Genomic DNA, 16,920 nt, shown 5'->3' with positions numbered 1-16,920 from the left:
AGATGCTGGAGGCTTTTTAATGTTATGTTGCAGAAGTTACACAGCTTTCTGCTGCAAATGCTAAGAGGCAGGCATTTCATCTTTTACAGCTGAGGACTTAATTCAACAGCACTTCAGCCTGGCACATGGGGATCATCCTGTTCCATCTGATGGCGCTGTAATGAAGAATGCCTGTGCTTGCTTTGCATTTGCTACCCTTCACCTCCCATCCAGGACCAGATCCTGCAAGAGGCCATCTCCTCACAAAAATTCCAGTGAGAGAGAGAGCTCTAAAGATCTCTCTGAGAGATAATCACTCTAAAAAATAACCAGAGTGATTGCACAAGTCAACAAGAAACTGTTTGGGTTAAGGAATGCCAGGTTTAAGCTTCTCTCAGAGAGAGGATTAGAGCCTGTCCTTTCCACCTGATTGAGGCAGCGTGCTCATGACTCACTTCCCACAGGCAGGATCTCTGGAGAAAGAGCTATCATGGCAGAGGAGGAAATGAGAAGTAGCAAGCCTTGCTGGCTTTTACTAAGTATTCATGTGTTTTTCATTTAAAGTCCTTCAGGTATTTCTCATTAATTCAAAGGAGATGTGACGCATGAGGGTGAAGTAAAACAAAGTTGCTATTATTATATAGAGTGAAGTGAACAAAATAATTTTTTAGTTAATCAGCTGGCAAGGCTGATCCTTTGAACAGAACTTCACCCATGGCTGAACTGCTCTTTGACTTCACATTAAAACAGCTGCATACAGAGAATTAAACCTAGTTTTTATACACAGCTGATTCTGACCTTTCCCTTTAGTACTGCACAGAAGTCAGATGCTGCCTTGCTACAGGCTGCTGCCATTTATCAGTAGGGGGAGATACAAAGGTGCTCATTTCCATGATACTTAAAAATTTCAATTTTATTTTTAAAACTGATTGTTTATAAGGAACTATAAAACATGAGAAGGTAATTTTTAATTTTTTTTTTTAAAAAGGGGGAGGGAAGAATCTCGCTCAATGGTACTTGGGACATCCCTCAGACACATATGTACATACTCCTTTTAGGGGAATGCCATTAATAAGAAAGGAGAATTTAATAGAATTGGAAAGTAATTAATTTCCTGTTGGCAAAACAAAAGCGTCTCTTTTTCTTGGCCAAGAAATAAGCAATTTGAAAAAGATGATGGGGTGAGAAGTGGGAGAGATGTCGGCTCTTTAAAGCTCCTGACAAAGACATCGGGACAAAAAGATACTTGCATATTTAGGTAAAGATACACAGACATTGGCTGATTTCCTGGAAGGAGGACTAAGACAGCTGCTTGTGCAGCATTTCATGGCTGGGGAGTGGGAAGGGTGGGTCCAGGGCAGAAAAGAAAATCTTTCAGCTCTGCAGGCAACACAGGGACTGACGTGGTCAGACTGGTGGCCTGAACTGGCCTCCCTGTCATCAACCCAGCACTCAGGCCAGCAGCCTCTGAAGCTGACAGGCTCAAGAAACTGCACATTAATTGCAGTAAGTGGACTTAAGCTCTGTAAATATTTGGTTTCACAAATGCCTGTGCTAAGAGCTAACTTTGAAACACGTATTTCATTCTGGTTTGATAAAGTGACCTGGATCTGATATTTGAAAGTATTTTGGGCAGGGGGTGCTGCATTTGCAGCACAATAGAGACATCACTTGCAAAATAAAGCATTTTATGGAGACTAATTTACATAATCTCATTTACTTTTAGTGATAACTAACCTACTATATAAAATTCAGAGTTTATTTCTGTTGCCCAAAAATTCCTCGTCTCCTAGCAGAAAGATGATCTCATTTCTCTGTTCAGGCACAACACCATCATCATCAATGGTTGTTGAGGCAGAAGCATATAAAATGCAGGGCTTGAATTCATGCTTCAATAGTCTGGGGTAATCATGCCAGATTTTTCTTTCCTCAGCAGAGTGAAATAACCCCTGCTGATGTGCATCAGTTGGGAATGGCTTGATGCAACAAGGTGGAAGTGGCAGCAGAGTGCCTGCTGGGACTCAATTACATCTCCCTGGTTCTCACACCTTCAATTACAGGCAAGGTCATATTAACCAAAAATCCTAAGGCAATTTGTTGAAATTCTTTGGTACACTCTCCCTTCTCTCTGTGTACTTACAGATAGAATAACTGGAGACACCTCTACCAGCCTCCTACCAGCTGAAAGCTTTCCCATGCTAAAGGCCAGGGACATTTCATCAGGGGGCCTGCACAGCAGCAGGAGTGTGGTTGAAACTTCTGTGTGTCTCTAGGCATTGATGACGGGAAACAAACAGGTGCTTTTGATATCAGAGCATAAAGCAGGACACAAACCCTTTGCTAGCCATATTCCTGCCCTTTTGTGTCACTGCAAATGCAGTGGGAGGGAGAGTGAATCTCCTGCATACAGAGCTCACTGCACACAGGGTCTGGTATGGGGAAAGTGTTAAGCTAATTCTATATGTAGAACTGCCAACCAGACATCCCAGACTCATTTATTCACAGAGAACTGTCACATAATAACAAAAATGTACTCGCACGAGTACAGTGTTGGGCACCAGACTTGCAGGAGAGGTTTCACACAGTGGTAACCATACCAACCAACAAATCAGCAGAATCAAGTCAGAGAACTAAAACTACCTCAAGTGTACAGCTAAGCAGGGACAGCAGCTCATAGCTGGGTGTAGAGTGTAACAGATGTGAAGAGACATAAAAAAGGTTAAGTACATCACATCTTTAAATACAGGAGATTTGTAGACATCATTGTCTCCCCTTCTTTTAGAGGGAAAAAACCTCACAGGCTGAACACTAGAATTATTACTCTAGGGCAAAACCAAAAAGTCCTAGCAGGAATTTTCCTTGAGCAAGGAGCATTGGGCCCTTGATGGGGAAATGCAAACTGGTATTACCCACCCATGGCTATCTCTGCACAGTTGGTCAGCAATTACCAAAATGTGCATTCCACAGCTCCAGCAGCAGCTCTGTGGAGCAGGGGCCTGTCCAGCCTTACTGTGCCAGAGAGCTATGGGATCACCAGTAGGAACAGACAGACAGGGAACCATTTGACAGAGCGCCAAAACCGAGATCTGCTGTTTCAGACCATTGTTAATTAGATCTGCATATTAAGATGTGCCCCTCCTCTCCTGGGTCAAGCCCCATTTGGCCCAGGGCACTCAGGATTTCTTGGCAGAAGAAGGGGCAGGTGTGAGCCCAGGACCAGAGGCTGCCATCCCCTGACATCGATCCGTGCCCCCTCCATGGGGTTTGTGAAGCTGCCCTGTCTTGATCCCTGCCAGGGGCTCCCCAGCAAGTACCCCACAGCATTAATCCCTAAAAAACCTCGGTGTGGTGAGTTCAGACAAGACTGAAACAAAATCAATTCCCTCCAAGCTCTTATTCAAGACTTCAGACCTGACCTGACTTTAGTGGTTTCTATCTAAAGCAATCAGTTACTTTCTGCTGTATACAGCTGCAAGTATTTGCTGATTAATTATTGTTAGTATATTCAACTGATTGATCAAATATAATATTTGCTTTCAAAAGTTTTACTTTCACCATGACACAGAAATTAAATGACCCTGCTTCAGCTTATAACTTCTTGAGATCTATAGCTGAAGTCCCTCTCCTTGTTTCCAAAGTATATTCAGTTTATTTATGGGAAGGAGTTACATTTTCAGCAGTAATTTTTATTTTATATTTCTCACTAGGCCTTCCTGCTGCTGTGAAAAGGAGCCCTGCCAAAACCAGTTCATTTTCCTTTTGCTGAAAGGCTATGGATGACAGTTTACTGCCATTTTCTATTTGGTGAATCATTATTCAAATGTCTTTTTCTATGATTTTTTCCATATATACTGTAGACAACAGTTCTTAGGTGTATAAGCTTATCTGCACCAACATCATTTATATGACATTAATTGACAGATACTGCTGGGAGATTGGGGTGGATGAGCACAAACCCTTAACTTTTAGAATCACTATGTACATAGATTGCAAACATTGCTGGGGAAAACAAATTGAAAAAATTAACATTCCCTTAGTAACCTGCAAGATCACATGCAGGAGGATGTAAGGACATGTCAAAGCCTATGTTTTGATGCCATTTTGCAAGGCAATAGGCAATGAATTCAACTTATAAATTTATTAGAGTGTATTTGAAAGGTTTTATTTGTTCCCGTGGCTACCCAAAGAAACACTAATGCCTTGAGCAGAAAATGCCATCAGCAGAACCCATCTCCTAATGATAAAGACTATCTTCAGGAATAGATTATCATGCATCATTAAAAGCCATGCCTCTTGGTAAATGATTTATTTCCTCTGTTCATAGCAAACCAGTTTAATGCATGCCAAATTACCGACATGCCTATTTTAACTTCTTGGGTTTTTTTTTTTATTTTAACTTTCTACACTTTCAGGAGGGATGAGTATCTCCATCCTGATCTTTATTTGTTAACTTTCTAATAACCTTAACCTTATAATTTCTAACTTTCAATTTCAGCTCACTCTTTTGCACCAATAACCATTCTAGGCTCTGGTCTTTTACACTGGAATATCTGGAGGAGGACTGTCCTGGACTCCCAGTTTCTATGCCTAGTATTTCATACCTTCAGAGAATTCACTTTTAGAGTACTGTGAATACTTCTAGAGTAAAAACAGTAAGAGTAAAAAGAGTTTTCTAGAGTTTTTTGAAAAAGCTGAATTAACTCAAGCCTACGAATTCTCTCTATCCTTGTTATCCAAGGGAATTACTTAGGAAAAAAAATCTCCACAGTCAGCTTCCATGCAGAAATCACAATATTTACCACATGCAGATTCCATACACGCATTGTTTCTGTTCATTTACACTACTGATATTAAAAATATGAACTGTATTTTTAAGAATGTCACCTTCTGCAGGCAAGACTGACATGGATCACCAGGAAATACTCACCTTCAGAAAGAGCTAGATGTAAAACAAAAGTTCTGCCAAATCATCATTCTCATCCATTTTACAGTACCTAAATACATCAAACATGCAGTGCACAAGAGGCATTACAGAACTACAAAGGGGCAGATGGTCACAGAATAACAAAGGAGTGCAAAGAGAATAACTGAATATTTTACAACAACAAACAGATCAAAAACAGCAAACAGATTAAAATGTACACAGCACAACCTGATATAAAGGAAGTAACACTTTCATACAGAAAAGGTATTAAGCATTCAGATTCCAATTTCAAAATCTGTATGCAGAGCCATGCTTTTCAAGTAAGTTGGCATAATTTTTGCATTCTTGATATTTGATTGGTTTAGTAAAATTTAACTTTATCTGTGGATTTATCATAAACCAAGTTTTCGTGTTATGGTTTGACGAGTATAAAACATAAAAGCTAATAACTTTTAAATAAAACCAAAAAACATATGTGTGATATATTCAATGCTTGTCTCAGAATGAAAAATATTTTTCTACTAAGAAACACAAAAGCATCCGTTGGATCTTACTAGTACATCAAATTTATCCATAAAATTTAGACTTGGAGCTCTAAACAGAAAGTATGGGGAAAATTATTTATATACAACTGTCATATACTGCTTAAAATAAATCAGAGTAACAGTATTCCACACTGGCCCTTGTTTGTCAGAGTTTCACACAAGTATGTCAGGACATTCCCTTCACTTCTCTACCAAACACCAGTTTGCTATGACTGGTATCTTTTAGGAGCATCTCCTTAGACTTCCTCCTTGCACTTTCAATGTCAGTCCGTGGTGATATTTATACATCACATGTCTCAGCCCTCCAATGTCATTGTCTTCAGAAAGAAAACAAAAACTGGGAGTTTTAGGAAGGCTCTTTCATGTATTTAGGGCAAACATGGATTCAGACAATTCATCAAGCACCCTGAGCACTCAATTGACCCTGGCTGACACTATGGCAGAAAAATTAATTTAGCAGTTAATGGCTTGATGAATATAAGGAGATTTCACTTTTCACTGCCATTTCTGTGCGCTGAAAATCCAAGGGAAGCCAGCAAGGGTTGTGAGGAGCATTAGAGATCTATGGATCACAAAACCTAAAAATCAGTGGTGATTTCTTGTCTGCAGGAAGGAACCCAAGGACAAGGGAACACCTCTTCCCTGTATTGGAATGACAGCTAAAAAACTACTCCATATTCCAAAAAATATATGTATCAAAATGTTGAAAACTTCACACAGTATTTTAAGCTTATTAAATCAAATGTTAAGCTGATTCGTGAGAGTATGTCTAAATTTCCATGACTTCAGGAAAAGACATCAATATGGGCAACAAAACACCAGATTTGGTGTCACTTTCCCTGTAATTTTTTTATAAAAACAGAAAAGACTGAGACCAATAACAATTCGAGTCATGGAAGAAAAAACAGGAATATTCATTATCTGTTACCAGACATCTTCACAGGACAGGAAGAAAATTAATTGGTGCTTGTGATGTTCTTAAGGGCCAGAGAAGGAACTGTGAGAGCCTAATCCTGTAATGACTTCAGTGCAAAGGCCAGTCACACAGCAACGTTAGGTAACAGCATCAAAAGAAGAAATAAATTACACTGTAACTACCGTCATTTATCTGTCCTCCTTCTTATTTCATTTTCCAGGGTGGCTGAAAGCTGGGCCCTTAGTTTTGCAACAATTTACACATTTACACATTTGTCCTTGGAAGGACAAGGTTAAATCTAAAAATCAGCAGTGTTGTTTTAACAGTACCATATTTCTTTTCAACATCTGCTTTATAAAGTAGGCAAAACTATACTTTCTCTGGTTTCCTGTGTGCAACAGTAATCCATCACAGATAAATGGCTAAATATTTTAAAAAGCACAATGTAAAACCACTCATCAAATAAAAGTGCTCTTGTAACGAAATTACATCAACACCTGGAAATCTTGTTTGCTTATCTGCTTTCCAGGAATATAATAATCATTTTATCATTTCTTTCAGATACAGTATAGCAAAACCATGAACATGGCTGCAGACTCTATCAGCACCCTGATGACACCATCACCTGCACTGTCAGGCTGCTTTCCATGCAAGGGAAATGTTTCTGTTGGTTGCCAAAGATGGCACGACTTGCCTGACATTGCCAGAACAATATTGTTTGCTGTACAACTAAAACCTAATGCATGCAACCATAATGATTTTCTTTTCAGCACTTGAACGATAGCTGGATCTTTTATGTATTCATCAAAAAATATCTTTACCATAGACTGGAGTTTCCCAAGCTCAAGTGTGTTAGAAATCAGGAAATGGCAAAGGAAATAGGGCTGTAACTTCACATAAGGGGACTTTGTAAAAAGAAAATCTGGCAACCTCTTGCCATAAACCACAGTTTTAAAGCACATTATACAGCTAGAACTGACATGGGTTTAGTTCTTGGATGGAGCCTGGAGTGCACAAACCAACAAAAAGCTGTGACAGCCTCCCACTGACAGCTATATTAAATTGATACATTACTATTGATGAATTGATACATTACTATTGATACCAGCTCCTGGTGCAGGTTGTCACAGCAGTTCACAGTTCTACAACCCAGGAATCACTGAACACTGTCAGGGTAGTGCAACCACACTCTGTAAGACAGGTCTTGAAGCACTTATTAAAAATATTTTGCCATATTTTGAGTAAAATATGCAACTGTTAAACATAAATAACACTCCAATTGAACCATGACTATTTGAAGAAAAGCAGAAGTTGGTTTTTCAGAAAAATACATTTGTATATAACAGCAGGGGAGGATATTTGTATGGGTGCACCACCATCTCTGTGCACAAAATCTTTTTTTCTGCAGGAATATTATAGAATAAGGAGATTAGTGCCTCATTGAATGAATATTTTTGGCAAGCATGGTGAACGTGATGTCAAGACAGATACAGGCACTCAAATCACACAGTTCAGTCCAAAGAGCAAACACTGGTAGGATGACATAAGAGTCTCAAGTGCATGCAAAAAAGCCATTGCTGAGAAGCTGGAGTCAATGCAGAGGCCATCTTACAAGTAGCAGTAGCATACACAAGGTTAACTCAACTGCTTACCCACTAAGTACACCAAGAACCAGGTTAAGTACGAAAAATGAGCCAAGGATGATAAGACTAACAAAATAGATCCATGGCCACTCACATCCTATTGCATCATTTACCTGTAAAACGCAAGGAAATAAGTTATGATTCAGTCATTCATTAAACAGCAGAGTCCTTTGTGCAGCTGCCAGACCACGTAGGTTCAACACAAAATTTATGGCCTATCCAGATCTTTAAAAAGTGAATGAATAATTGTTTAAATTTACTTACCCAAATTTTGTTGTAGATGTGAGGCTTTAGAGGATTAACTGAAATAACATTCAAATGAGTGCATGAGAATTTTTTGTCTTTTTTATGACTTTGCCAAAAGGACATGAAGGGTACATACTGGGATGTCTAAACTCCAATTTTGGTGTTTGTATGTTATTTATAGGAGAGATACAAGAAAACTTTTCTGTGTTGTAATTAGAGGAGGAAGCAATAGAGGTTCACTAAAAGATGTCATCCCAACTGAAGTCTCACCTGGATGAGATAACCTGTGTGTTCATGGCAACTGGATTCAGGACTCTGCCTTCATGATGAAAAAGGTGTATGCTTACCCGCTCAATACACCAAGAACAAGATTTAGTACGAAAAATGACCCAAAGATGACGAGACTGACAAAATACACCCATGGCAATTCAAATCCCATTGCATCATTCATCTGCAAGAAATAAGATGATCTTATAGAGTAGATCACTATATTTACAGCAACGAAGAATCAGAGAAAGGAGAATTTGATCATTCAGATTAGATAACATGCTATGTATTCCTTCAGAAATCAAAGAACAATGAGAGTAAGAAGGCACTGGTCATATTCACTTTGCATTTCCAACACAAACCCTAAAACAAAACACTGAGTGAAACTAGCATTTGGATCAGAAATATTATCAAACATAAATGGAGCACTGCAACAGTTCTAATCTTTTTCCCTGCAGGAATATTATGGAATAAGGAGTATTAATAATAATAGGAATAAATATTTAATGCTGAGAACATGAACTAAATTTCAGATCTCCAATTAAGATGATGATCACAAATTATATTGAAATCTTAGGAATTTCAGTTCATTTATATCCTGTCTACATGGATGATTATTGGAAAAAATAAACAGAAATATGTATCTCAACTGTACAAGCAGTGTTACTTTTTGTAACACAGAATTCCCACACTTTTTCCTGAAATAAAGCAATCAAATGCAGTCAGATATTTTAAATTAATTCAAAAAGAAATAAATGAGAATGAGTCTGTGTAAAAAGCATGAACACAATTTTAGGAAAATGAAAATTTGAAAACAAATTTTAGAAACACAATGGAAACATGGAAACATTCCAGGAAAACTTCTGAACATGACTTATATATCCAGACCAAGGTTGAATAAAATTTAAAAGGTTGTTGAGGATTTTTTTTAAGTGAAGTTGAAGTCACTGAGCTTCCAATACACTCTTTATAGACTCACACAATATTTTCCATAAAGATTTCTTCCACTTGCTATTCTTAGCCAGCTCATCATACCTATCCAAGGACGGACTTGTGAAATATACCCATGGAGATCTAAGAAGGCCTATTAAGAAAAATAGATATTTTAAAACAGGCAAATTTGGTTTTGTGTGTAGGATTCAGGTGGAAAAAGACATTTTGATAAGTCACGAAAATAATTTGGATGTGAAGCTTCTTAGAAATAGCTCTTCTTGAAGAGGAATTATTCTGACTTTTGCACTGGATTCTTCTTAAGATGTTTTATAGTCGTGAAAATTCAGCAGACAACAAAATTACATATGTTACTGCAGAACAATCTAATTGCAAATATGTTTTCTCTTCTGTGAATGTCATTGGGTTTTTGTATCTCAAATTTGTGATTAGGCTTTGAGCTCTACTGACAGTCAAGTTTGACACCTCTCCTTAACATCTCCATTGGAATAAACCTACTAAACATGAGAACAAACATTTTCCAAAATTTCTTCTTTTATTTTTTGCCCTGTCTTTTAAACATCATAATCTCAGTTTCTGCAAGGGGACCCTATGGATGGTTAGACAGAAGCTTTAAGTCTTTGCAGGTTAAGGCCCAAAGGCCCTTCGCTTCCATGGTGACCAGTGATAGCATCAGTTTGTACTTAAAGTAAACAAACTTCCTAAGTAGGCAAAACAAATGAGTTTACACAGCTTCTTCATGCACCTTTTAAAAGAGTCTATGTATCAGCTTTTAAATTTTTTTTAATTGAACTGAGGTACTGACAAGTAACTTACGATTACACTTGCTACAAAAAAAGAAAGAAAACTTGAAAACACATTTGGTTTGGATTTTTTTTCCCCATTCCAATAAAACTGTATTTTGGAGAAGTTAAAATAAACAAGGGTTGCAGCCATTCAGCAAAATTGGCTTCATTACCTTTAAGAGATGCCAAGCTTTCATTGTTCAGTTCTGCAATATTCATTGGGAAATTCGTTCACAATGCTGCCATTGTACCTACCACTCTCCTGGGCAATGCCTCCAGCAACCCTTGGCATGTCAAAGGCTTCTGTTAAGGACAGTGCCTGTGAAGTTTTGGGGTTTATCACCCACACCCATTCTGTCAAAGTGAGTCCCCTGTATTTGGAAAGTTTCAACAATGAAGCCCCAAAGTTAATGAGTAGAACACATCCCATTGCCCAGACTGAATTTCTGCCTCATCCCAGTGGATGCTGCCCTTTGCATCTTCTTTAAAGCATAGGCATCTGGCCTAATGTTTTAAGAGTAATATTTACTCAATTTTTTTTCTAAAGTATACTCATAATTATTTTATTACTTTAGAAATTAATTTGCTTCATAGACCTGACTCATACCATACAGGTCAAGTGTTTTTCTAGCAATAAGTGATCAGAGCAAACATTTTAATTAAATTTCAAATACATCTGAATGCATTTTACATCCAACAACTCTACAATTAGCAGACAGTTGTTTCCAAGCCACCAGAGTTCAGAGTGCAGACATAAATTCATCTGGTATTGGTGCCAACATTCTGCTATGTATAATTTTGAAAAACCTGAGAGATTAATGTTTGCAATTTTACTTTGAGCAGAGCTCAAAAAACAGAGCTCTGGCAGTCACTGCAACACAACTCCATGCTCTGCTTTTGCTCATAAAGAGAGTATTTTCAGGCAGCCAGGCACTCTGCTAACTTAGTTAACCAGGAGCAAAGCTGAAATTCTCATGCTCTGTCACAAAGGCTCTGTTAGTATGAGCAGCTGGGATTTGTATTCACTTTTTAATGTGTAACATATTAAAAAAATTCTTTCTTATTTATGCAGCTGGATTTCAGACCCAATATTTTAGGCTAATCTATCTAGGACTAATGCTTTGTGAAGCAAAAATCGGCAACTGCAGTTAACCAGTACTAGAAGAAATGCTTCACTTTGGACAGATGCTGGACTATTTCAAAAGCATTAACTCAGGAACACCTGAACCTAGCAGAACACCTTGGAACAAATCTAAGATTGAATTCCTAAAAACTACTCAACAACTTTACCATTTAATTCTAGATACAGTTAAACCCTAATCAAGTAATGCATTGTAATTTCTATTCATGAAATAATATTTCAGATTGCATTAATGCCAGAGATCAAAGTACAAAAAGAAGTCCTTTCCTTTTGGAAAACTTTGCTGCTCATTTCACACATGTCAAATGGCATTTTCCATAACTTCCAATTAAAGAAAGATTAAAGGAATTGATTTGCCTTCTGATTAAAAACTGAGACAGAGCTTGGTTAATATATGAGAACAGGAAAATCTCCATCCTCAAAACCAAGATATATTCATTTGAAGTGATTAATGCTGACTTCTTACCCAAAGTGCAGAATGAGTTAAAGTCAGAAATTTCAGATTGCTAAAGCAACACCAGGAGTTCAAGGAGATCTCACATCTGAAATCCTCAGCAAAAGTCCTTGTCTTGCAAGAGTCTCCTGCCCTATGGCTCAGGGTGCACTGTGCCAAAGGAGGTGTCACATTTAATGGCTCTCAATGGACTTGTTCTGTCTTTTTGAGGCCATGGGACTTTTAGCCTTCAAAACACCTATGGCAAGGACACCACCAAGCACCATCCTTCTTGCCCTTTGTCTTTTTAAAGGTCTAGTCTTACTATTTCAATGTCAGTTCTCAGCAGTTTGTCCATCACATCAAGCAGAGGGCAGATGAGATAATGGACAATATGAAGGACGAAGATTTCTTCAAATCCCTTCATTCTGTTTCACCATAACAGTAGATGTGCACTACACATTATTTATTTGGCTCTTTATGTTTACCCATATATGTTGGTGAGTCTGCAACTTTGAAGAAATATCTTGAGCTGATTGGACAAACTTGTTACAGTGTGAAACTGCCTCAAGTGGCATTTGGATTAATTATCTTGTGAGCTGTGCTGTAGGTGGAGTCAACTATCATTGCAACACAGCATAAATGATCAGAGACCAAGACTGAAGTGAAACAAGGGAAAAAGTCACATTTACTGCAGATATAACCTTAGTATTACACAGCAGCAGATGGCAAACTTGAACCTAAAACATCAGTTAGAAATCATTAAAACATTATTCATCCCTACTTATGGCAATTGTGAGTAAAATCCTCATATGCGATTGCATGAAAATCAAGGTCTTAACTTTTCTGTACACCTGGTATTCTTTTATTGAAAATTGTTGCAAGCTCAATTTGCAATCAATATAAGCTCTACCGGGGGTTAATGATAAAACAAAACCTCTAACTCTGCATTTGTAGCATTACAGATACAATGTGCTGATGCATGAACCTATTTTGATTTTCCACAGAGTTTCAAACTCTCTTAAATTTGTTGAATTTCTTAGTTTCCTTAGGTTTTAATTTTACCTTCCTCTTTTCATAACATGCTAACAAACACATAACTGGTGGGTTTACTTTGTGCAACCTGTAATCTGCCTCATCATCTTAAAAATTGTTCTGACTGACAAATTTAGTCTCTTGAGAGGTGTAAAAATTCTGCAGACATCAGTGTTGTGAAGTGGGACTATCCTTGCATTCTTGGAAGCCTGGAAGGGAGGTTCACAAAACCCCAGATCAGGCTATTTATTCTACCCAGTGAAGAACACACCAGAGAGCTCTTCAAAGCTGCCTGGCTTCAAAGGTTTCGTCCTGAGATATTCTTGGCTGAATTGGAGTTAACTTAAAGCTGATTTAAGACAGGCTGTGCTTGAGGCACAGAACTCTCCAGACGGATTTATAAAAGAATGGAATTCTATATTCAGTGTTCTGGAGTCAAAGCACAAATTTCCCTGGCAGTGTCCTGCTTGGACAGACTCAGCCCTTTGTGGTGCTTCTGACACAGAATATGGAGGAGCACTGGTGGGGTGTGCACTGAGATCACCCTTTGTTAAGCATTTCAGCTCAGCAGCGCCTGGAAAAACGAGAGTTCCATGTCTCAGGCAACAAGGTAGGGCCTACACAGAAAGAGATCCCATTGAGAAGCATAAAACTGTCACAGGACATGGAGAGCCTCATAATTGCTTAATCACCTCTTAAATTTGGACTCTCAAACTGTACTGTGCAATTGCATACAGGAAACATCTAAGTGATCCTCTCAAGTTAAACCTCAACTTGGAAGACACTGCTTCAGCTTAATGAATTTGACCAAGCTGAACAGACTTCATTTTCCTCCTTCTGTTGGTTTCATCCATTCTTAGCAAATTAATTGTAACATTTTGGTATTCCCATAAAGCATTTACTCTTCAAAACATGACTGTTTATAAATTTTTGCTATGATTGTTTGGAAATGAGTTTAGATGTAGGTCTTTCATTCAGACACTGAATTGTATCTGAGGCTATTTTAGCTAATTCCTGTTAGTGGCATTCCATTAATCAGCTTACTGTCATTAACTGGGAGGAGGGGCTGGGCGGAAATCAAGTCATTGTTCCAAGGGAAGCCAAGATGTCAAACGTGACTGTTAAGAACTTGTTTTATCTTTTTCAGATAATTATGCATCCCTGCTTAATCTGCAGAGCAGATGGACAGAACCATAACAACATGAAGAGTGCTACCTCTAAAAAACAGTAACCCAGAGAAGGTTTGCTGTTGAGCACTACCAGGTTTATCAAAATCTGTATTCCAGATATAACAAAATCCAAGTGTTTGACTCCTCTCATAAATAGCAGCACGTTAATTTCAGATTAAGAACTTGTTAGTGCTTGTACCTATTTACCTGTGTTGCCCAAATTAATGTCACAAAAATTTATAAAATCTATGCATAGATTTGGCTTGTTAAATCTAAGGGCTCAAAAAACTACTAAAATTAAGTAACAAATGTGATTAACAATGTGTTTGGTTTTTTTCAACAGTTAGTTATCATGTATGAAAATGAGAAGTACATATCACCTTTCTTTTGGGATCTGCTATTCCACCTATATATATATACCATACCTTATACAAAAATTGGATGTGTTTAATCTTTCCCATATACTGGACACAAAAAATACAAATACAATGCATTTACCCTTCAGATAGATTATATAAAATTGTTACCTTAGTTTACGTAGCACCAACGAGCAAAGCCTCAATACTCAGGAAGATCTAAAATTTATCTACTAAATTTTTATCCTGGGACAGACTGGGAACAAGGATTGTTATAAAATATTTGTTAGCTTCTTGTGGCAAAGATTTTGGAAGAAGCTCTAGCTGATGGACTAGCGGAGTTCTTAACACTACCCCAAGTTTAGCCTCTATTTCCCATCCAGTTTTGACCCAGTTTTATTTAAAATTTCTGGGGAGAAATAATAGGTTCTTCTTAGTATTTGCAATGATCTGTGACAAGAAATTAGTTCCACGTTTTGACTGCAGTACAGGTCAGCAGTCAGCTGAGGCTGAGATACCAGATATCTTGTCAAAGTCAATCAAGTTCACCTCATGGGAAAGAGATTTCCCTGTGAGTTAGTTTAAAATCCTCCTCTGGTGGGCTCTTTGTGTTAAGATGCAAATTGGGAAACAATTATACTATAATCATATATATATGGATGTGTGTGTGTGTGTGTGTGTGTGTGTGTGAGTGAGATACTTATAGGTCACATCCTTTTTGATCCTAATGCAAACTTTTACTCTGTACATTGCTTGGCTTGGTAGCTCTGTTTGCATGTCTGATTTTGATCATTCCCTTTTTTCTCTTTCTGAAATTAAGTCCTGTCTCTTTGCAATCCAAAACTGGATGATTCAGAGCTTTTAACAACAAGAGAATATAAAAAAGCAATTAGTACAAATCATTACATAAGAGGCAGGGAGGGGGGGTTAATCTTGATTTTAACATGAAACCAGATTCAAGTAGTTAACACTCAAACAGAAAAAATTCTGCCTGCAATCCCTGGCTCTTTAGGGAGATTTATGCAGTATATTAATGCTGTCAGTCAAAATTTCTATCACTCTGTCTCCAGCTGCACATCATGTGTTAACTTTCTGCTATGTAGTCATGGAGGGCTGGGAGCCCTGTGCAAGCAGCACATGGATGCCTTTGGGGATGAGCTGACTTGTTTCACTCCAGAGCCTCCCTCAGATGACCTGTGAGTGGTGCTGAGCAATGCCAGCAGAACAGCACTAAGCTTTCCCTAAGTACATAAGAGGAAAAGGCAGGAGTAAGTATTATCTAAGATTTTTTCAGGCACAATTCCTCACAGTTTTTACACTGCTAAATATTTGCAACTCATCTACAAATGGGAAAAAAGCTGTGAAGCATTCTTTGACTTCTCTCAGACAATAAGCTGAAATTCATTGCTGACAAATATTGCTTGGATGCAGGAACATGCCTTCCTTTTCTGCAGGTGGAATGGGACTAACATGGCTTAAATCACCATAAGTAGTTGATCCCCCCTTATTAAATCATTCAATTCAAAGTTCTGGACTATTATTGCTTATTTGATTCTTGGTCATATTTTTGGAAAGATATTTTTAGCAGACTCCTTGCTAGCACTCTGATGACAGTTTTGGTAATACTTGAAACATATTTTGCAGTTTTTTGTTTCTAGCCTATTAATACATTTTGTGCACGAGCCAAGGGGTTTTCTTGCGTGATATGTATTTGTAAAACATTTGTTTGTGTTTAGGAAATATCTCTGGCTGCACATCAGCTGATTTCAAGTACACTATATCTGATTCCACCCTTAAATATTCTTGAATGGAAGAATTCTAAAAGGTGTCAGGAGTAGAGATTGAGCTCCTGACCTGATCTGATTGACATTAATATACTGGCTGTGCAGACACTTGTGCAAAAGTGCATGTAGACATACACAAGAGTGCAGTGCAACCTGAACAGTCTGTGTTATAGAAATAATGGATTTTTTTCAGATGTTCTAAGATGTTTCAAGGAGTATATTGGGGGATTTAAAGCTCAATTTCTTAAACAGGAGAGAGGTTCTTAGCTGTACCCTTTTTTGTTATAAAAGCAGAGGAACAATGAATGAAGAATTTCTTTGATGATAATATATGTTATTAGCAAAAAGTACTAACAGTTTTTTAACATTGACATATCAGTAAAAGGTATATTTAAAAAACCTGCCATCTCTTTCCTTAAACCTTATATGAGTTTTAGGTATATTTAAGATTGCCTAGACATTTCAAGTAATGATCTGAGTATTTTAAACAAGAATCCTTTAGAGAATATCTTTTTAACATATCAGTAGGTGTATTAATAGGCAAAACCATGTAAGACATCAGTGTACCATTATTCAGCAATTTTAGCTCGAGTGCTTCAATCTCAGAAATCTTCAGGTCAATCTGAACAGTTCTAGACAGGTATTAGAGAACTGGGGAGCTTTAAAATTGGGGTTAGTGATGCAGCATCTGGCCATAAAATTGACCTCATAAAATTCAGTAGCCATTAATACATTTGTCCCAACTT

General features: G+C 37.7%; 1 protein-coding gene across 1 annotated transcript in view; it reads right to left on the bottom strand.

Annotated features, from left to right (window-relative positions):
* CACNA1D (calcium voltage-gated channel subunit alpha1 D) overlaps positions 1 to 16,920 on the bottom strand; it is a 169,808-nt gene that overhangs the window by 79,988 nt on the left and 72,900 nt on the right. Inside the window, 1 exon segment of the mRNA XM_031058244.1 lies at positions 8,601 to 8,704. Coding sequence (XP_030914104.1) covers positions 8,601 to 8,704 — 104 coding nt within the window.

This window comes from Geospiza fortis, unplaced genomic scaffold, assembly GCF_000277835.1.
Source record: "Geospiza fortis unplaced genomic scaffold, GeoFor_1.0 scaffold78, whole genome shotgun sequence".
Taxonomy (NCBI): Eukaryota; Metazoa; Chordata; class Aves; order Passeriformes; family Thraupidae; genus Geospiza; species Geospiza fortis.
This window is presented reverse-complemented; position numbering and strand designations above follow the sequence as displayed.